We start from the raw sequence: 22,933 nt of genomic DNA, 5'->3' as shown, positions 1-22,933 counted from the left end.
TGTCTAAATTACAGCTTCCTCTGTTGCTACTGCTGCTGGGAATTGAGAGTCCTAATTTGTTCTAGTGTAAACAAGTCTCTTCAGTCTGGTACAGCATGAAATCTTTGCAAGACTGGAGCTCCCCTCCTTTGGGGCTAGATTCCAATAGCCTCATTCTATGCATTGCTCTTCTGGAATCAAAGGGACTACTTGCAGAATGAGGTACTATTCAACACAAAAGGGTGGGAAATCCAGCCCTTTGTGCTTAGGAGCACGACACCGATCAGGCTTCTTGTCCTGTAAAGTCTGGTGGACTTTGTAAACATGCCACGGGTCTGATGGACCTTATTAAATCCTGCAGACTGTCGAAAGTTTGCCAGACCCTTAACGTTCATTATGAAGTGCACCAGACGTTTATCAATGCAGGGGCTGAATGTGTTTCTTACAATGAAATGAATAACTCCAAAAATACGCCCTTCCAACTTCTCAGAAAAAATCATAAGCATAAAAGCGCATCAAGGGCTGTTGAATTAAACAAGCATGAGGTTCTCTGTCATGTCATTTTTGGGTGACCAGAAATTATTAGTATACTTTCCAAAAAGAGAACTGTACCTTTTAAAAAATCCCATAGATCTGAACCGTGGTTTGTCCTAGACTCCTGACATTTTGAACATGCACTAAATTGTCCTCCAGGCACAAGACCACATGGGCAAAATTTAAGTGCAGAGGGGCCTTTTGTTGTTGTTGTTTTATTTTAAGAAAAGGGGGAGCACATTGCGATTTCTGATGGAAAGCTCGCAAGACTAGCATCTCTCCACCCCAATCTTGAACATTGCTAGCTGACTCTTACCCCTTTGGCTGGGGTTTGCATCAGCACAAGCACAATTTCCATGCATTGTTTCAATCTGGAAATGAAACAATTTTCATTAATGGAAACCTGGTTCTCAAACAGAACAATTAGTCCCACTTCAGATTGAAGAAAGATAAAAGCCCATTAATTTGGATGGAGAACTCTTCTTCCGAGGCAGCCAATTGCGTAATCAGGCTGCCTCCCACCTGACTTGATGAGTAATTAGGAGATAGTCCTCTTTTTGTATGTGCATGTGTGTCAACCTTAACACACTGGTGTCATTGTCCCATTGGGACTTCCGGGGGGAGGAACAAATAGATGGCCAAAGATCAGGGAGAGCAGATTTGTTAGTGTGGCTAATTAATTGGCTTAGGTTGAGGTATGCTTAGGGTTTGTTTGTTTTTTAAGCCAGCTGAGAAGTTTCTGACAGTACACCATGACTGATTTGGGATGTAAGAAGCCCAGTGACTGCACCGTCTCCAGGCTGCTCAATGTCGTGGAGAGCGAACTCCAAGCTGGCAGAGACAAAGGGGACCCGACCGAGAAACAACTCCAGGTTGTCTTGGAGGAGGCTGCGCTGTGGCAGAGGTTCAGGGACGTCACTAACGAGATGATCGTGACCAAGAACGGCAGGTGAGTGCTGTACTGTCCCCAGTGTAATTAGCGTATCCCACGGTATATGGGGAATATTAGCAACTGCTGTTTACATAGGCTAAAGAAAATTGTAGCCATGGTTTAATGTTGTTAGTGCTGTGTGTGCATCCCCATATCCTGTGCAGGGAGGGAAAGGCAGTCTCAGAGACAGCCTACAAACTAAGGAGGGGGTTCATGTTCCTTTCTGAATACTGACAAACCATTTCTGTGCCCTTTTATCCCTGATGGTAAGAGAGACTGCAAGAAGATATTTATTGCCTTGGGACTGAACAAAATAGTAAAGAACATTTCCCAGGGGAAGGATAGTTCCACCTCCCAACCCCACTGCAAGGGCTTTGCAAATGATTCCCTCTGAACGCTGCTTATTATAACGATACTCAATGCTTAGATAGTAGCTTTTCGTCTGTAGGGCTGAATGTGCTTTACAAAGGCAGAGCAGTGTCATTATCCCCATTTTACAGCTGAGGAAAATGAGTCCTCTACCGGAGATCACACAAGTCAATAGTAGATCTCAGACTAGAACCCAAGTCTCCCAACCTGTTGGCCCAGCCACTCTCTCTCCTGTGTCTGTTGCCCTGATACGCAGTCCTGTATAAACAATTTGTGCTAGAAATGAGCGCAAGACAAGCCCGTTGGTAGCATATAGGTGTGGTACAGATTTAACAGTGCAGCTGCTCCATCGTCTTTGGCAGAGAACTTGGAAACTTGGATGGAACTTTGGTAAATGATTTATTCACAAGACCTAAGGAAGTCAAAATGTCTCCTGCATTGCTCATGATTCCTCTTAGCTGCTGGGCACAGTCAGTGTGTGGGGGCACTCTACAAAATGCCAAGGAGGAGACAGTGCTAAAGCTGGAGCCTTACTGAGTGGAAAAGTCTAGCACTCTGCTGAGCTGGGAGTGAGAACTGTCCATCCAAGGTCAGGGCCGGCTCTACAGTTTTCACCGCCCCAAGCAATGCGCCGAATTGCCGCTGCAGACGGCGGGGGCAGTCCATGTGCCTTTAGGGCGGCAGGCGCATTTCCGTGGCGGTGGCAATTCGGTGGCAGCTTCTATGTTTAGCTGAAGCTGCCGCGGACAGCTAAACATAGAAGCTGCTGCCGAATTGCTGCCACCGCGGAAACACGCCTGCCGCCCTAAGGGCACACGGACTGCCCCCGCCGTCTGCGGCGGCAATTCAGCGCGCTGCTTGGGGACAAAACAACAGGGACTGCTGCCCCTTGCAGATTGCCACCCCAAGCACCAGCTTGGAATGCAGGTGCCTGGAGCCGGCCCTGCCCAAGGTGCTCCCACTCTAAACTGGGCAGACTGTGCCATTAGATCTGTAACACACAGGGGGTGATTAGAGGAAGGTCCAGTCACAAAGCAGAACAGAGATTTCAGTTTTTAAGAGCACACAGTTCTTCCTTTGCTGGATTGTCACTGGGAGATTTCATAGAAGATGTGCATATTAAGGAAGGATTGGAACAAAGAGGGAGAAAGAGCCAAACGGAAGGGCTGACAGGTGTCAATCTTGCAGAAAGAGATTAAGACCAGCAATTTTCTGATGCAGAACAGGGGACGTCGGCTGAACTGTGGTACTAGCTGCTAGCACCTGTCATGGATCATAGCAGTTAGAGATCAAAAAAATGTATTCACTCAGGAAGCCTACTTCCCTGCAAAAACAGCTGATATTCCTGAGTTATCAGATATTGAACTGATACCACTCTAGTATTGTATTCATTCCCAATACAGGCGAGTCTCATCTTATGCACATTTAACATGTGCAAATTCAGCTTTGCACGGTCAGAAAAAAAAAGAGAGAGAAATAACAATTTAAATACTGTACCTGTAGTGCGGGCGATTCCGCCTGCCATTCCACTCAATGTAATTTTGACTATACGCGATTTTCGCTTTACGCGCTGACAGCAGAACGTAACCCCAGCGCAAGATGAGACTCGGCTGTAGTGACCTGTATGAAGAAACAGACATCTGTTTCTTTTAAAGGCCTCGTCTACGTTCAGAAGTTGTGCCTGTTTAAATTCAATTGGTTTTTAAATGAATGTCATTAACGCAGAGCCAACTCCTGTGTGGGCATTTGTTTTGCTGTAAGCATGGCTTATTTCAGTTTGGCTTAAGCTGTTTCCTAATCAATTTAAGCCAAACCCAGGCAAGCCTGTTTAAACTCAGGTAAAAGGGCTTTGCATTGATTTAACTAAACTGGTTACAAATCACACCCTCAGTTAAACCAATGCAACTTCCTTTTGTAGACCAGCCGGTAAACAATCAATGTAGACTATACTGCTTATCCCTACACAGACTAGTATTTTACCAGAGGTAAAGCATACAAGTGAGTATATGTGTGGATAATGATTTTTGCCATGGGGAAAAGGGAGTTTGATGGGTCTGTTATCAGGTGTTCATGGTTACTTTTGGGTGGGCTATGGATAGCTGTCCACTGATCAAATTCTCAATATTTTTGCTTTGTTCTAAACTCTGCCTTCATTATCAACCTGATCCTGCCCCCTCTGAAGTCAATGAGAGTTGTCACTAACATCAGTGGAAGCAGGACTGGGTCCTTTCTATAATAGAAAACGTAAGTTGTCTTATAAATAAGTTGAAGTTCAAAAGTCTCTGGTTTATGGCCCTAAGCACAGTTATGTTATTAGAGGGTTTGGGGCTGTTACTATAAAATCATATAGGCTGGGGTAGGCAACCTATGGCACACGTGCCGAAGGCAGCACGTGAGCTGATTTTCAGTGGCACTCACACTGCCCGGGTCCTGGCCAACAGTCTAGGGGGCTCTGCATTTTAATTTAATTTTAAATGAAGCTTCTTCAACATTTTAAATACCTTATTTACTTTACATACAACAATAGTATAGTTATATATTATAGACTTAGAGAAAGAGACCTTCTACAAATGTTAAAATGTATGACTGGCACGCAAAACCTTAAATTAGAGTGAATAAATGAAGACTTGGCACAGCACTTCTGAAAGGTTGCCGACCCCTGATGTAGGCTTTTGTAAAAAGGCCTCTCTCTGAATTTCTAAAAGTATATTTTAATTAAAACCAGAGTACACGCTGGGGAAACAGACAATGCCCTGCAGAATCCAACAGGGCCGCCCAGAGGATTCAGGGGCCCCTGGGGCAAAGCAATTTCAGGGGCCCCTTCCATTAAAAAAAAGTTGCAATACTATAGAATACTCTATTCTCATGACACTGGCCTAACCCTGCTCCCACTGAAGTTTGTTTAAAACCCCCATTGACTTCAAAGGGAGGAACGCGGAGCAATATTGAAAATCCCACCCTAAGAGCTTTATGAACACCCAGGAATTAATCCTGACAACACACTATCAAATCAGTAAGTGTTGTTATCTGGGGAAACTGAGGCCCAATGTGCTGAAGTGACTTGGCCAGAGTCATCTACCCAATCGAAGGCAGTGGTACGAATAGAACCAGAAATGTAAGGCTGCATAGCCTTAAAGTTTAGGACTTAGCAGCACAAGTATAACATGTACAATGTAACAATTTCTAATAGATTAGTCTCCAGTAGCCACTGATGTTTCCCCAAATGTGCTTGAATCATAGTGACTCCAAGTGCCCACAGTGAATATCAAGTCAGAATTAGAGACTTTGATATAGCTGATATATGTATCTGATACAATGTGATGCTCCGTTATAATAATGTAACTGGCATAGCAGGCTATAGAGACTCTCAGAAGTTAGAGATGGATACCTGTGATGTTTTGGGGATCACACAGCCCAGGAAGGAGTTCTGTCACTGCCTGCTCTGTACCCTGGGGTGCCTTTATGCTGTGCTGCGATGGCTCAGACCCCTGACACCAGTTGCCTGCCCACAAGCACAAAGTCTCACCCTGGCTTCCACCAGCCTCGTTCCTCCCTGCAGGGTGACATGAATGTTCCTTCCAGTTCTGAGACTCCCCAAATCCGTCCTTCATGAATTCCAGGCACTTGGGCTTTCCCCTCTGGCTTCTCCCCATGGAAGGCGTGAAACCAGCCCTCAGACAGCAATTTACTTTGGCACGCACACCCCACGTGGTTTGCACATTGTAGACTTGTTTGGGGTAAAACTAAACAAAAGGTTTATTTAATAGAAAAGCCACAGATCCAAAGATGGAGGAGGAAGGGAGACAAAACAAACATACAAGTTACACGGACAATAAACAGGAAGATGCAATCTCAGGCTTTCCATTTTCATATTGTCTAATACAAGATTCCTTGTGCCTTGGAACAGTTTCCCAGTGTACACCCTAGCCATAAGGAGCAGCCAGAGTTTCATGGACAGCACCTGCCAACCAACTGTCCCTGTTTCTGGATGAAAAATTCAGTTTCAAGCCTCCTTTTTAAAAAGCTTCCCTTTCCCCCACTCCCCGTTTTTTCTTTCAAACTAGGTAATTCATGGTTACTCAGACTGGGGAAATCCCCAGTCAGAGGTGGTGGAACTAGGGGTGCTGAGGGTGCGGCAGCACCCCCTGGGCTTGAAGTGGTTCCCGTCATACACAGGGTTTACACTTTGGTTCAATGGCTCTCAGCACCCCCACTATACAAACTGTTCCAGCTCCCCTGTCTCCAGTTGTCTGGAAGTCTTTCCATTAGCTTTAATGGTTCACCATTGTCCTTTTCTGGGCTGGACAATGGCTGGGTACTTGAAGCTGGAATCATGTACACAACTGGCTTGGGAGGTAGCCCCTCCCTGCCTGATTAGCATCACCTAGAAGTAAAGTTGCATCACAGTTACAACTTACAACTTTCTATCTATACTCATACATACATTCCTAACCTTGGTGTGTACACATCTCCTAATGACCATCAAGTTCAGAACATTGCAAGCTTTCATAAAAGACCTTACTCGATATGTTACAGAGTAGCAGCTGTGTTAGTCTGTATCCGCAAAAGGAACAGAAGTACTTGTGGCACCTGAGAGACTAACATTTATTTGAGCGTATGTATTCAATATGTTTTTATAGTACAATATCATTGTCTACAATCAGTTAAATCAACCATTCATTTCTGGGGTTTAATCCATCTGTTCTCTCCTTGGGGCGTCTGCACTCTGATTGCCACAAGAAGGGCTGGACATACCAGTTATTAAACTGATACGCCACCTAATCCTAGTTCGCAATAGTATGAAACGCAGCTGAGCTGTGATGCTGATGCAGTGAGAGTCACCACTGTTTTTATTCTGTGCTGTTTATGTTAGAGCTGTTTCCGTATCCTAACCATAACTTAACTCCTGATTTCAAAAGTTTTATCTAAGGTATAGCCCCCACATCACTGTAGTATCTAGTGTCTCAGAATCGCTAAAGCATTTATCTTCATATCACCCCTATGAGGTAGGGAAGTGCTATCATCCTCATTTTATAGCTGGGAAACTGAGGCACAGAAAGACTAAGGGCTGGTCTATGTTGAAAATTTACATTGGCATAGCTACATCTCTCAGGGATGTGAAAAATCCCCATGCCCGAGAGGTGCAGCTATGCTGACCTAACCACTGGTGCAGACAATGCTAGGTCGACAGAAGAATTCTTCCATCGACATAGCTACTGCTTACTAGGGAGGTGAATTTACTACAACAATAGTAGAACCCCTCCCGCTAACCCCATAGATCACCCTGTCATACAGCTTTTCCTAAACATAACAAAGAAGCAGAGTTTGCAGCCCCTGTTGTCAACCTCACTGCATGCTTTCTAAGGTTTGCAGTGGTAGGACATAGCGGTCTAGCAACTTGTCCTCAGTGCAAACTGGGGGTGCGGGGGAGGAGGTTGTGTGCCTTTCCCAGGTTTTCAATTAATATGGATCAACATGGAGAGTCATTCCCATGTACAGCTATCAGTAGGTGCCACCAAACTCCTTGTTGTTATCCCTACAGAAACTTGAGTTCTCACCCCCAATCAGTGGCAAAAGTAAGCTGGTACGGGCCGGTACAGAGGACCGGTAAGAAAAGGAGACTGACTGAGGGAGGGAGCGAGAAGCCTGCTCCCTGCATAAGAATAGTTTAAACTCAGCTGTTCCCTGATGGTTCAGCCCCCAGGGCTAGGTTTCTGGCATCCTTGTTAATTTCACTCACAGTAGCTGAGGGGAGGGGGTCGAGGGGAGGGTGTGTTTGACCATGGCAGGGGCAGTCCTTTTCTGCTCCCGGGATGAGGGGATCTCTCCAATACTAATATACACAACAAATACAAGCATTTGGCTGCACAGCTTAAATCCAGAGCTGATAAAAGCAGGTGGAAGGGGAAAACTCACTGTCACATTGGTTTCTCGGCTCCTCCCTCCCCCTCCTCCAGCCAGGCTGCCGACAAAGCTTTGCATTCCTTCCCCCCCTCCCCCCCCAGCAGGGGTTCTCCTCTAGGCTCTAGCTTGCAGTAGGGACACTGGCTGAGATGCCTGCTGCTGCTGCCTGCAAAAGAACAGTTTAAACTCAACTGTTCCCTGTGCAGTTCAGTGCCCAGAGTTAGGAGCTGTTTCTGGCATCCTTGTTAATTTCACTCCCAGTTGTTGTTGGGTATGTATGACCATGGCAGGGGCAGTTCTTTTCTGCCCCGGGATGAGGGGATCTCCTAAACACAATCAAAATCAGGAAACATTTCCAAGTTCAAATCTATCCCATTCCCTCCCCAGCACAGGATCATGGTTGTGATGTCCAAACTGCTTGCAGATCCTCTTTGAAATGTAACTGTTTAAAAAAAACAACACAAAAAGCATGGAGAACATGGTGGAAAGATGTGTCATGATGATTAGGGTTTATTTTGGGCAAAGCAATTTTGCTAAAGCAACTAAAGATTCACAGGGAAAGCAAATAGCCCCCATAGACAAAACCACAAAGGGATTGGAGGGGAAAACTGAATATTCAGGGAAATTATTGTGCCTCCTTTGAAAGAAATAGTAGTTTTCATTCCAATCCACCCTCTTTTATATATTGATTTAAACACCTGAAATGTCCTTAGGACATCGGGTGCAATCTCAGATCTCTTTTTGTTTTGTCCTGCCTGCAGAGTGCAGAGGCTGAAATTGACAAAACTTTCTCTAAATATCTTGTATATTTCATGAAGGCTATTCCAGTTGTCCTTCATTCACCCCTGACTTCCCCCCCCCCCCCAGCTCCCTCCCTGGCTGGCTGCTGTGGTTTTTGCCTTGGTTACTTACTCCTTGGCAGACCCAGCCCCGTGGCACCTGCTGGCTCTCTGCAGGCAGCAGCCCATAGGGGCCGGTTGCTGGGGTTGCTGCTGGTCGGTGGCAGGCTGCAGCTGCATTGTTTGTGACACATTCATACGCATACATACAGTTAGAGGTGAAAGTAAGCCGGTCCGGTCCAGGATGGCATACCGGCAAGAGCCAGTACACCGTGCTGGACCACATTGACTTCCACGGCGGGGATTGAAAGGACTCAGGGCTCCCCGCAGCTGCGGGCAGCCCAGAGCCCTTTAAATCCCGGTCTCGGCTCCGGCGACTGGGCTGGGGCGGGGATTTAAAGGGCTCCGGGCTTCCCTCAGTGGCAGGAGCTTTGGGCCTTTTAAATCCCTGCCCCGGTCCCGCAAAGCTCGGGGTTGCCCCCGGCGGCCAGAGCCCGGGGCCCTTTAATTTGCCCCTGAGACCCGGGGGGCTCCCAGCCACCTCTGCAGCTGGGAGCCCCTGGTTGATTTAAAGGCTCTGGGTCTCCCAGCCACAGCTGGTTCCCCAGGGCCTTTAAATCTTGAGAGGCCCTGCCTCTTCTGGCTGAGGCCACGCCCCCCTCAGGACTCCGGCAGTACCCGTAAGTCCTGTAAGTTACTTTCACCCCTGCCCCCAACCGTCTACCCCCAGACTCACTTCCCCTCCTGATCATTTTCAGAACAGCACTCTGCCACCAGGCCACTTTTCCATGGACAGGCCAGAGTGCTGCCCCCAAACCCTCTTTTCCCCACCTCTGCACTCTCCCAATCACCCCCAGGCTTACTCTCCAACATGCTCCCCGCACAGCCCCTCCCCCCACCACAGCCTCCCTGCTTGTCTCCCTCCTGCAGCTTTTAAATGTTGCCATGTATCACTGACATGGCTAACAGCTGGCGCATCTCATAGCTTGCAAGCTGAATGAGAGAAGTGTGAGCCTCAAGGGGGAGTGACGATGTAGGTGTGGGGAGTGATGTTAATGAGTGGGGCTGTGGTGAAGCCAAGGGGGCAATATGTGTTGGGGGGACCATGGCAAGAGTAGGCTTATTTACAACATGGAGTGTGTGTGTGTGTATATGTGTAAGTAAAACTGTATGATGTATACAATGTAAAAAAACCAAAACAATCTCCACACACAACAAGAAAACAAAAATTCCACAATGCAAAGCTATTTGCTAGACATCAGTAGAACGAATTCCCGCTCAAGATGCACACGCAACAAGTGTGCATTTTTGTGCACCAAGGGCCTGATCCAGAGCCCACCAGTGTCAATGGGAGTCTTTCCATTGACTTCAATGAGCTTTGGATCAGGCCCTAATTGAAATGATCTTCCTCATTCACTGTGCACATTAATCAGCCATATAGATATGCAGGTGGCTTTAAAGCCTGGCCTTATTCCATATAACAGGGTTCAAAAAAGAACTAGGTAAGTTCACGGCAGATAGGTCAATCAATGGCTATTAGCCAGGATGGGCAGGGATGGTGTCCCTAGCCTCTGTTCGCCAGAAGCTAGGAAGTATTTTTTCACACAACGCACAGTCAACCTGTGGAACTCCAGGCCAGAGGATGTTGTGAAGGCCATGACTATAACAGGGTTCAAAAAAGCACTAAATAAATTCATGGGGGATAGGTCCATCAGTGGCTATTAGCCAGGATGGGCGGGGATGGTGTCCCTTGCCTCTGTTTGCCAGAAGCTGGGAATGGACGACAGGGGATGGATCACTGGATGATTATCTGTTCTGTTCATTCCCTCTGGGGCACCTGGCATTAGCCACTGTTGGAAGGCAGGATGCTGGGCTGGATGGACCTTTGGTCTGACCCAGTGAGGCTGTTCTTATGTATGTATGTATGTATGTTCCATATTTGCCTTCAAGCGTCCTATATAATTCATAGATTCCAAGGTCAGAAAGACCATTTTGAGTATCTAGTCTGACCTCCTGTATAGCACAGACCATAGAACGTCCCCAAAATAATTCCTAGAGCAGATCTTTTGGAAAAGCACCCGGTCATGATTTAAAAATTTGTTAGTGATGGAGAATCCAGCACAACCCTTGGTCAATTATTCCAGTGGTTAATTACTCTCCCCATTAAAGATGTACACCTTATTTCCAGTCTGAATTTGTCTAGCTTCAACTTCCAGCCATTGGATTGTGTTACACCTTTCTCTGCTGGATTGAACAACTCCTCCCATCTTAATGATTTTTCCAAAATGTTTATGTAGTGAAGGAAGAATTTTAATCTGCCTGTGTTGATATATCTTGTTTATGGTCAGAGTTATGGCTCCCCATTGGCTGATCAGGGATACAAGTGGGGACGTGTGAATGATTTTTTAATAGTTTTCTAGAAATTGAGATGTTACAATTGTAAGATCTGAATTCTCGCTGTCTTCTAGCTCTGTACTACTGTGGCATAGGGATTTCCAACCACCTCTCCAGTGGAATAAAGCCAGTAGCCCTAAGAGAGTGACTAGTGCAGGACAATATTATCAGTTCTGGTCCCATCAATCAGGGCGATTTTGGGGTGAAATTCCATATTTCAGGTGAAACATAAAAGCATTTTGTGACTGCTTCTGACTGATCAACAGGAAATGAAAACAAAGTGATGGTAGCCCTTTAACATCATCTCTGGTTCAGCCAAAGTGAGGGTAATTTGTTCTTTGAGCAACTCAGGGAGTGTCTTTGCAGAAACATACTAACAAGCCTCTTTTATAGCAGGACTAATGATGCTTCTCCCACTCCTGCCTTCTGTTTCCACTACAGACGGATGTTCCCGGTTTTAAAGATTAGCGTGTCAGGTTTGGATCCCAACGCCATGTACTCCTTCCTGTTGGACTTTGCCCCGACCGACGGCCACCGCTGGAAGTACGTCAACGGTGAATGGGTGCCCGCTGGGAAACCAGAGCCACCAAGCCACAGCTGCGTCTACATTCACCCAGACTCTCCCAACTTCGGGGCACACTGGATGAAAGCCTCTGTTTCCTTCAGCAAAGTAAAACTTACCAACAAGCTCAATGGAAGCGGGCAGGTACAGGACGATGTTTCCCATACACCTCTTGTCTTCCATCACAAGCACCTACCAATCAAGAAATATCAAGGGTGCATTTATGCAATTAGAGGGGCCCTCTTCACCCACAGATGCCAATTATTCTCTGGAGCCCAAACGTAAACAGGTCTTAATTGGCACTTTCAGATTTTAATGGACTTCTTGATGTTAAGAGAGACAGAGAGTGCTGTGGGTTACTTAATCATCGGGGGCTTTTCATAGTTTGTCTTATGTGCTGGGTTTTTTACATAGAACTTTAGAGAAAGGGGAAAAAATGGTTGTGGGTATTAGGTTTTTTGTTGTTTTTCTCCATGTTGTTTGGTGTAAGTGGAATGTTGGCAAGAGTCAGATACCAGAATAAAAGGCTGCTCCTAAATGAAATAATTACTATGTCTGCTTCTGCCTCATGATAATTATCAATATTCTATTGAGTTAGCTTTGGCCTTTGGAAGGAAACTGCATGTACTAGAAATAAGTGACATTCACTTTGAGCCCCTTAAAAATACAAACAGAAAAATTGGTTTGGACTGCTTTTTTTAAAGATGTATCTGAAAGTAAAATATTGCACAAGATCTTTTTGTTTGTTTGTTTTTGTACAAAACTCCTATATTGGAAGCTACTTGTCAGCCGGGAGTCAATTCCTTTCAAGTAAATATTTAGGCTTGGAAGGATTTGATTTTTATCAGTAAATGTCAATTTTACTAGGTATACACACAAGCTGACAAAAAATATTTCAATTAATGATAATCAAAATGTACAGATAGGCAAAGTAAGAAAAATGCTGCTTGAGAACATATTAGAGTTTGATTTAAGGGTATTGATTTAAGCATGGTTTGACATGATGTTGACAATTTGTGTTTTAACAATTATAAAGCTTTAATTTTTCAAATCTCAACATCTACTGTCATTAAATAATAATCATCTGACCCACCTCCCGTTGTCTGTCATGCCCATAATATTGTGCAACTGTGAACTTTATATATATATATATATATATAAAGTTCACAGTTGCACAAAAATAGAAAAAATGCTTAAAAATAAACATCAATATTATCTGTCAAAATTATATATATGTATAAAAAATTGAATTCTGCCAAACCTATAAATATTTTCTTTACTTTAACCTTAGTCCTGAGTAGTATCTCCTTATTGTAGTATTTCTAATTTGTTTGTTGTCATTTCTATTATGCTCACCTAGGCACCTCACAAGCCTTAAAATTTAGCTTCAGAGCACTCTTATGAGGTAGGGAATTGTTATCCCCATTTTATGGATGGGGAAACAAAGGCATAGACAAGAGACATTCTTTGCCCGTGGTCATACATGGTGTCAGTAGCAGAGCTTTGAATGGAATCCAATGGCTGCCACGTTCTGGTTCAGCATCTTAATTATAAGACCATCCTTCCTTCCTAACCCCCAGAAGGGAGGATATTTTTGAAGGGTGGGAAAAAATGATGGACAGACAAATCTGTCTGAGGCTCTGCTTCCCCTTCTTAATCAAAATGTGATACCTGGAGGGAAGTATTTTATAATAACAAATAATTGTATTGTTCACTGAGGACCCCTGGTTTGTTCAGCACTGTGCAAAACACAGAAAAAGAGCATGGTCCCAGTGCTTTTTAGACCATAAGCACCTCTGGGTGGGGATTGTCTCATCTGTTTGTACAGCTTCCAGCACAGTTGTGCCTTAAATCTGACTGGGATCTTCTTTGGGCACTATCATAATATAAATATTTACTGCTGCATTAGAAGCATCTAATGTAATTCAGCTGGAGTCTGTCCCTGTCCATACCCACAGCTAGGACGGAGGGAGGAGAGGAGAAATCCTTCTCTCTCTCTTTCAGCAACCAGGAATTGGGAAGGGGACAGTGTAGTGTGGAATCACAGAGAGGATGACCCTGGAGAGCTGTGCTGACAGAACAGGGCTTGCACTGTGATGTTGGTACATGATGTCTCCTCAATATGGGACTGACAATGAGTATCAATGATATGATGCAAATACCACAAGGCCAAGGTCAGGTCATTGCTTGTAATTCCTCTGGGGCTCTGTTTGGTGACAAACATAGCTCTTCAGCTGTTTCAGGCTGGATATTACTGATGGAGCTGTGACAGTCCATGAGAATGTCCATACTGGGTCAGACCAAAGGTCCATCTATCCCAGTATCCTGTCTTCTGACAGTGGCCAATGCCAGGTTTTCCAGAGGGAATGAACAGAACAGGGCAATTATCAAGTGATCCATCCCCTATCATCTAGTCCCAGCTTCTGGCAAACAGAGGCTAGAGACACCATCCCTGCCTGTCCTGGCTCATAGCCATTGATGGACCTATCCTCCATGAACTTATCTAGTTCTTTTTTGAGCCCTGTCATAGTCTTGGCCTTCACAACATCTTCCAGCAAGGAGTTCCACAGGTTGACTGTGTGCTATGTGAAGAAATACTTCCTTTTGTTTGTTTTTAAACTTGCTGCCTATTAATTCCATCTCTCTTCCTTCTTGCTTTCTGCAGATAATGCTGAATTCCTTGCATAAATATGAGCCTCAGGTTCACATTGTTCGTGTGGGAGGCCCACACAGGATGGTGATGAACTGCTCCTTTCCAGAGACTCAGTTCATAGCTGTCACTGCTTATCAAAATGAAGAGGTAGGTGGGTAATAATGTCACACAATTTGGTCATCGCGGGTGAGAAATATTAAAAACCTAAGATCTGCCAGATCAGCACACACCAATGGTGAAAATAATCCAGTATCCTGTCTCCCTGTCAGTCCAGAGTGGACTGAAGGCCCATCTAATCGAATACTCTGTCTTCTTGCTGGAACAAAATATACCCTTGGTCCGCCTTGTCTAGAATCTGACTGCAGTACCAGGACAGGTGAATAGTCAGGCTAGTCTGGTATTCTGCCTGCTGCCATACTGGATTGGTCTATCTGTATCAGTAGCCCATCCCCTTGCTGGAACAAACTGACTTTCTGTCTTGTCCAGTATCTGTCTCTAACACTGGCCAGTGCTGGATATTTCAGTGGAAGTATAACCCCTCCACTCTTCCTATAATGCATCCAGACTATTGTACTATACCATGGTGAAATTTCTTCCTGACCCCAAACTGTAACCAGGCTATGCCCTGCAGCATGAGGGTTGGTGGCCCTTGTCCCTTTTTTCCTAGTTAATGTCACTACAGATATTCATATTTCTATGCAATTCAGCAGCTTTGGGAGAAGTATTCACAGTAATACAGAATTTGTCATACTGGATCGGACCAATGTCTGATGCTTCAGAGGAGACCAATGCTCCCACACAATGCACCTGGCTGACATATAGCCACATGGTAGATACAATGCCTGTCTTTTGTTTCACTAACTGAGGCGGAACTCAGTCCATTCAGTGTACTCTGGACAATGCTGTGTCAAGTCTCTGTTAAAATTACTTTCACTAACATGCCTTGTTTTTTGTAAACCCAAGATAACAGCTCTCAAAATCAAGTATAATCCCTTTGCCAAAGCCTTCCTGGATGCAAAGGAAAGGTGAGTTCGGCTTTTACTCAGCTTAATGACTTTTGCTGCTGTTACAGTTAAAATTGTAACAATACCCTGAGAAATATAAGGGGCAAATCCTGTCCTCCTCTCCACTGCTATAAATCCAGAGTAACTCCATTGAAGTCAGTGGTCTTAATGCCAGATTTGTCATCACATTGTATTTGTCATCACATTTTGGTCCTACATGGGTGAATGCACTGCTGATACAAAATGCTGAAATATCATTTATTGGTCATATTTTATAAGAAGACTACTATAATTACAGTATAGTTACATTACGGTTATCTTTGGTTTTGCTTTTCAGTATATAATTACCACTAATTCATAGAAATAGAAGTTTAACACACTGACTGTGCTTCTTATTAACCCTTTAATGTTGCATTTCATACATATAGTGTTAGATTTTAGGTATGTAAGCTCCATTGTATTTACACTTTAATTATTCTCAGATATTCTCATTTCATGCAACTATCCAGTTATATGAATTAGTAGTAACCACAGATATCAACCTAACTACAGTCAAATTGCAATGTTACTACGCTGTAATTACTATACCTTTATGGTAAAGTGTGACCCATTTCATTAAAATAGTCTCCATAGGAGATCTCTGTATTTAAGAAGTTAGAGAGACATGCACTGTCAGAAAAGAAGTGTATTTATTTGTCATCTTTAAATGGTTTGTATGTGCCACCCATGCTAAGAAAATATGGCTCTTTGTCCCCCTCCGGTGGCTGGACCATGTATAGAGGTGTATGAGTCTGCTACTGCCTTGAAGTTAATGGGCTTGGTCCTTTCACTCAAGCAAAAAAGGCTCATGTACTTAGATCCAGAGCGCTAGGGTTCAATCCCCAAAAATGACAGAGCCAGGGGCATTGTTGCACATGGAATGAGGCTGGAGCTCCTGTCTTCTTGACTGCACATCTTGCATAGTACAGAGCTTTCTATAGTTCTCTAGTGATCAGTTGAAGATGGTGGACTTTCTTTTTTATCTTCATTTTCCTTTGTTGATGAAACCTAAAATTGAACAATTTTCAGGTTTTTTTTTCAATTTCCATTTCCCTAACCCTTTCACCTTCCTTTGAATACAGCACAACATAACCACTCATTATTTTCTCTTTCAGAAACCATCCCCGGGATCCTCCTGAAAATGTTTCGGAAGGTCAACATATGACATATTCTCACCGTAAGGTTTCCCAACATCATTTTTACTCATGGGAACTTGAAGTATTATGTATTATAATAGGTATTGTGGACATAGGATGTGCTAGACTAGATGGCCACTATAGAATCCTGTCACTGATGGAAGCCAGTACTAGAAATACTTCAAAGGGAGGTTCAAGAAACCATGTAGGAGGCAGCTACGGGATAATCTACCTACAAGGACATTTTCTTTATAATCCTCAATATTTAGAGGTTTGCTTGAGCCCAGCAGTTTGAGACTTATAACCTTTCCAAAGCTGTGTTCTTTTTTTGTTTGTTTAGTATTATAACTCTGGAAACTCTTGTTATCCCTACAAATGTCCCATCATTATCGCCGGGTGAATGATTCATAAAAAATAGGAGGGGTAGTTGTTCTTGTTTTATTGAAATTTGGCTTTTCTTCCATTCATAAACTCTATTTGTGAAAAATGTTTTCTTTCCAGATTTTTCACTGAAACATTTTTACTCACATATTTTTGCTTCTTGCCCGTTCCACAAACTATTTTGATTTCATTTCCCATTATTATTTCTAATTGCCACCATGTACTTTATAATCAGTCACACTGGCAATTCTGTTCCCACCTCTAAATGAACTTTGGATTGCCCATCTTACTTGTTTTGTTCCCGAATGAAATTCAGTTTGTACAAATGCCCATGAACAAACTGCATTAGGAGGTCCCAACCATAGCAAACTACAACAAGATATTTCATTTGCTCAATAGTTCACAAGAAAGTCACAGCTATCTGCTCAGTATTATTAATACTGGGTGTTTGTGCATCACGGCCCTCCAGTGTCCGGAGGCCTACCGAGTACAACTCTTCTATTTCAGTCTGGTTGAAGACGAGCCTCTTTATTTCCAGTAGTAGGTACTTCTGTTTGTGTGCCAGAAGGCCCTGGGTTCACGGTCTCCCTTACCATATATGGGTAGCTGGCAACTGTGGCATCTGTATGTACAGCACATGGTGAGTGTTACAGAATATGTAGCCCATGGATGTGCAGCATATGGAATTGCTTGAGAGGCAGTGAGCTCAGCATTGTGGATAGGCGTAAAGGCGTCAAGTTACATTGTTCTTTAGAGAAATGCCAAACTCAGGTGCAGTTTGGGTGGATTCCAGAAGGAGGCACATCCAGCTCTCCTCGGACAGAGGAATAAATGAGTCTTCTGTGGGACTTTTGAGGGAAGTGAAAGTTGGAGTGAGGGGTCGGGAAGCAATCCTAGAAGACAACTCTATTCAATATAGATACTGATTTGTTTGACTAAAACTACATTCCCTGTTAATTATAAGTAACAGGAAATGGTGTCATTTAAAAAAATGACAAATGAAACTCAACTCCTGATGTGTATCCTGGGGATTAAATTTGATTTGTAGCCTGTCTGAATTTTGCTCATAACACCTAATATACAACAAACATAGGGGACATGCTTCTGTCTGGGCTGTTTGAACTCCATGGTATGAAAAAGTCTCTGCATTAGCAAGTGTTTTGCACCCCTCTAAAATCTGAGTGGACAATCAATACATGAAAGTGCCAGGTTAATAGCCAAGATCTCTCACTCTTGGCAGACCTTGTTAGGGGTTGGTACCTTGCTATCATCTTTTGAATAAGAGGGCAAACTGAGGTCCTGACCATTTGTGCTCATTAAAGATCCCATGGTATTTTTCATAAGAGTAAGGGCATCACTTCCGTGTGCTGGCCAAATTATACCGCTAGGAAACTAACTTTGTTTTCCTAAATCTTCCCCCCTTCATTTGAATACTGTAGTATTCTTCACATCTTGCCTTAAGCTGCTGTGTAGTATTGCTCTGTGCTGATAAGAAGCTGCCATGTTCCAGCCTAGATTGCATTTCACTGGGGGAGTGAATGGCTTCCTTTCTAAAATTTGTAAAGTGCTGGGGGAATCATTTGGGATGAAGATGCTATCTAAGCATTGGCGATATTATCATCTGGTGTCTAAATGTCTTTTTTGTGGCTTGGAACTCATTCTTTGGTACAAAACAAACGCCAGGCAACAAGCAGGTGTCCAACTGTCTGGAATTCTTGTGAGCTGGCAGGGTACATTTTTAGGAAGCTTGGTTACTTTCCTTATTTAGATTTTATTAATTTTGCTTGCCGTTTCTTCCTTTCCCCTTGCAGTAGGTGGCTGGTTGATTTCCAATCCAGAGGCAGTGTGCGCAGCAGGAAACTCTAATTATCAGTATGGAGGAGCTTTGTCTCTGACTGCCCCGCATTCCCACCATGGCTGTGAGCATTATGCAGCCCTTCGAGGGCATCGGGCTGCACCATATCCTGCTTCGTACATGCAGAGAAATCACTCCCCAGCAGGTAAGGCTGTAATGTCTCCTCACACAAAGAAACAGCAAAGCAAGAAAAATCAGAAGTCAGCGGAGAGAGCACAGTGTGTGTCTCTTCTCTAACAGTCTGCACTGAACTCAGAGGATAAAATAGCTCCTGAACTCCACACACAAGGAGAGTATTCAGAAATGTAAAGGTGCAGTTCACAGAAAACAGAAGTATAAAAATTACAGAGGTAGATATGTCACAAAGGCTAAGTAGGTGAAGATAGATGAGAATGGGAGAAGGAGAGCAATGGTGTTTAAATTACTTCTTATTAATTATACCAAAACTCCCAGAACCATTTCAGACCTTCCTTTCACTCCAAGTAATGAAACAGTATTATTCCTCCAGAGTCTAAAGCAGCCCTTAAGGGAATATTAAGAGCTGATTTGGAAACAGGTTTTTGTATTGTCAGTGTGTCTTTAGAGCCCCCTCTGCCTGTAAATTCTCTGAGGTGCTCTACCGTGTCCCATTCAGTCCTTCGTCTTCCTGTCGTGACTGCCAATTAATACCAATCATGGTGGCAATTTCTCTGGTACGGATACATGTTCACCAGGAACAGGACTGAGAGCATCAGTTTGTTTCACGTAGGTCATTGAACAATCAGCAACTGGTAGTAACTTTGCTCATTGTCGGCTTAGGCTGGATTTGAACTGACAATGCTAGAGATGAAAGGTTCTACATTCCATTTAGAGCGGGTCAGAACCCAGAATTTCTGTTCCCCGGGAAATGCTAACATTTCCAAATTTGGTTTCATTCTGAACCAGAATGAAAAACAAAAATAAATTTAAAAGTTTCCACAAAACAAAATTTTAAATTTTTTTTTGTTTGTTTTGGGTCAGCCAAAATGGTAATTCTTTGATAAAATAAAAATTTCATTGAGATTTTGACTTTTTAAATTATAATATTAGTCATAAGTAGAGCTGGTTGGAAATTTTTCATTGAAACTTGGCTTTTTTGGAAAATGCCAATTGTCTGGACCAAAACGTTTCATTGACTCTCTTGCAGATTGCCAAAACACAAGCAAGCTTTCAGTGGAAACCAGCTGGTGTTCCGTTGTCCACAGCTCCTTGCCTGGGAGCCCGCCAGCCCTGGTGTGCTGGCTGGAGCTGGGTCTCTTGGGCTGGTAGGGTTTCCGCTTCATGGCTCTGGCAGACCCACCTGCCAGACTGCCCCGGGGTCAGGATCCCTGGAGCTTTCAGGGTGCATAGCCCCACCAAGCTTCCCCTTTGGAAACAGGAGCCTGGAAGCCCTGGGACACCCAGCTATTCACTCAGCTCTATTTATAATATAAAATACATTTCTAAGCAAACAATCATTTTGAAATGAAAATTTGAACCGTTCTGTGGCGATAAGGTCGGCACGGAACACATCAACCTTTTCAAAACGCTCACCATTTTTTTCCAAACAAAATTTAGTCCAAATTGACATGTTCCCATGGAAAATGTTGATATCAACAGTACGGTACTTTCCAATGGAAAAATGTTCTGTTCAAAATCATTCAGCCAGCTCTGGTCCTGTTACCATTCCTCTGCCATCCAGACTAGTGTCGTGATTCACCTTTTGAGTGAAAAAACCATCAGTAAAGTAAGTTTGTTCTTCCCTGTGTGCTTGTTGTTGCAAGCCCATGGGGAGGAACCTTTATTAGCCAATTAAATTCTCTCTCAGTCCTGCCTGTTTTCTACATTCTTTTATTGCCTTGCAATAACTTGGTATAGTCAGCAAACTTTTGTGTTTCCTCCAAAGTGAATTTGATTGAGAGCTCAAGCAATAATCTGCAGATGTTTCCAGGACACGATAGCTGGACTTCTTTACCATCCACTCCACATGCCAACTTACTTTCAGTACCACATGCCAAGGGAACTGCCACTGCGGGTCCTAGGTAAGGTTACAGTGGAACCATAGATATTAGAAAAGGGACAAGCCCAGAAGTTTCTCCTTCACTATGATTAGGCAGCATGGCTTGGAATCATGTGTAAGGGTTTAGAACTCAGGACTTTCTGACCAAGCCTAGCTCTGCCACTGCCTCATTGCATGGCCTTGCCCAAATCACTTTACCTCAGTTTCCCAATCTGTAAAATGAAGACAATAATGTTTACCAGCAGGGTTTTGTGAGGCTTAAATAGTTAATCTTTGTGCTGTTCTTTGAAATGGAGAGCACTAAATAAATGGTAATTAGTATTAGCCCCACCCTTTAGCTAGTGCACAGTTAGTCCTTTCAGTCTATTATTTAACCTTTAAGAGAATACTTTAGTCAAGGGAAGGAGAGGAGCGAGTGTGAGCCAGTACTTAGTGTAGGAATGGGAGTCAGGACTTCTAGGTTCTTCTTCCAGCAATAGAAAGACATTTAATCCAGGGACTATATAAATGGGACTGGACGATAGGACTCTTGAGTTCTATGCCTGGCTTTCAACTCCAGCTGACATCCGTGGGAGCTGCAGGTGCTCAGCACTTCTGAAAGGCAAAATCTCCTTTCAACACATACACACTCAGGCAGCCCAAATTAGTGGACACTAAAATATTTTGGCCTTAATCTCGCTGTGTAAAATGAGGCTGAAAATACTTGGCTTCACTGGGGCATCGTGAAGTCCAGTTCATAAGAAGTTACAAAGGTATCAAGTATTGTTAACAGAGAAGTTGAAATGTTTTGAATTTAGAAGTTTGGATGCGGATTTTAATTTTAAAATTCTGAAAGTCACTGGAGCAAACATATTTTTTTAAAATGTCCTCTCCTTGGCTGATCAGCTGCAGAGCTGGTGGAACTATTTTCAAAATTTAGAACGATAAACCTTTTCAGATTTCAAAATTAGCTTCACATTTCCTCCCCTTGCCCCAAACCAGCCCTAGCTCTTACTGGGTTTTCACATAGGAGTTGCCAGTTGAGACCAGTGGCCCGTTGAGTCTGGAATGCTCTCACGGACAGTAGCCAGTACTGGGTAATGCACTTTACTTTGCCACATTGTGCCATGGGAACGGGAGGGGGTGTGTGTGTTAATCTACTTTGAAATACCTGTTTAAGTTCTATTGTGGTTTATGCTGCTTTGTTCCAGCCACTATCCCTGTCTGTGGACAGTCAGCAACAGTGCCCTTAATGTTGCCAACCCGGGGAGTGACGTGAATGGCAGCGCTCCAGGCACGTTCCTGCGAGGTAACATCCCTTTGCCCACCACTTCTGCCTCGATTCCTCTGCAGGGAGCAGCCGCCAGCAACATGGAAACACCAGGGGAACCCACTCTAGCCAGACTAGCTGATTCTGCCTGGACATCCTTGCATTCGTTTTAATGGGCGGGAAGCTCTTTAGGAATGTTCAGCAGGATCCGAGCAAGCCTGACAGGACAAGAACGCCTCCTACGATCACAGTTCAGAGTGGGGAGGGGACATGTGCACAAGGAACCTATTTCAGCGATGCACCAGATTCCATGATAAACCTTGCACCTCTCCATTTCCAAATGAGCAATGAAAGATTGAGTCAAGAGGCCTAGTGCAAAGGACGGGGAAGAGTTAGAGGGGAGCTGGCCTCTTGTTGTACCATTCAGCACTACAGCAGACAGTGACTGATCCATGTCTTTAGAGTCAGCTTTGCTTCCATGTCAAAGCAAAGGGGCCAGAGATTCAGGTCCCAGTGGAACAGAAGTGGCATCTGGGTATTTTAATGGGATTTCAAAGGAATAAGTATTGTAACTTAGGCCAGTCACAATTAGATTGCTGGCAGGGACTTCATAACAACTACCAGAAACCATGACATCCTCATACAGTCCCTGAGCAGCGTTTTAAAGTGGAAATGCTGCCTCGAAATGCCCTAGTGTTTTAAAATACTTGTTTTATGAAGTTCTTAAAATTCTTGAAGCTAACTTCCAACTTGGAGGAAATTGCCTTCTGTCTCCCTAAGACACTCCCCTCTAGTTTCACCTGCATAGGGTGGTATTCTTCCCTTCCTCTCCTACAGCTGTTGTGTAATCTTTGTGTGCTATAAGAAAACCTAGCAAGGCTGCCAAAAAATTGGCTGCATTTCAGCGTTGAAGTGGTTCCTATACAGAGTTTGTAAAGTGATGTAAGTTCTTTAAGTGGTATATATTTATTATTATTTTTGAGCAAATAGTTACAAAAGAGAATATTAGAATCTTGCATTTCCACTTTGCTTCAAGGTGCAGACAGAGTAAAAATAAACCACAAATGAAATGATTTGGCTTAGTTTC

The 22,933-nt window shown here is 43.7% G+C and overlaps 1 protein-coding gene across 1 annotated transcript; it reads left to right on the top strand.

Annotated features, from left to right (window-relative positions):
- The first annotated feature begins 1,265 nt into the window (after window positions 1-1,265).
- Window positions 1,266-22,827, top strand: TBX19 (T-box transcription factor 19). The gene is made up of 8 exons (XM_044984602.1): window positions 1,266-1,462; window positions 11,392-11,656; window positions 14,178-14,312; window positions 15,129-15,190; window positions 16,324-16,385; window positions 18,537-18,725; window positions 20,484-20,619; window positions 21,788-22,827. Exons 1-8 carry the CDS (start codon window positions 1,266-1,268, stop codon window positions 22,017-22,019), a joined length of 1,278 nt encoding a protein of 425 aa, XP_044840537.1. The 3' UTR covers window positions 22,020-22,827.
- Window positions 22,828-22,933: the final 106 nt, after the last annotated feature.

This window comes from Mauremys mutica, chromosome 1 (assembly GCF_020497125.1).
Source record: "Mauremys mutica isolate MM-2020 ecotype Southern chromosome 1, ASM2049712v1, whole genome shotgun sequence".
Taxonomy (NCBI): domain Eukaryota; kingdom Metazoa; phylum Chordata; order Testudines; family Geoemydidae; genus Mauremys; species Mauremys mutica.
This window is presented reverse-complemented; position numbering and strand designations above follow the sequence as displayed.

Coding starts and splice junctions, on each gene's coding strand:
- TBX19 (XM_044984602.1), top strand. CDS start 1,266: ATGACTGATTTGGGATGTAAGAAGCCCAGTGACTGCACCGTCTCCAGG. Junction 1,463..11,391: donor ATCGTGACCAAGAACGGCAG/GTGAGTGCTGTA, acceptor TTTCCACTACAG/ACGGATGTTCCCGGTTTTAA. Junction 20,620..21,787: donor ACTGCCACTGCGGGTCCTAG/GTAAGGTTACAG, acceptor GCTTTGTTCCAG/CCACTATCCCTGTCTGTGGA.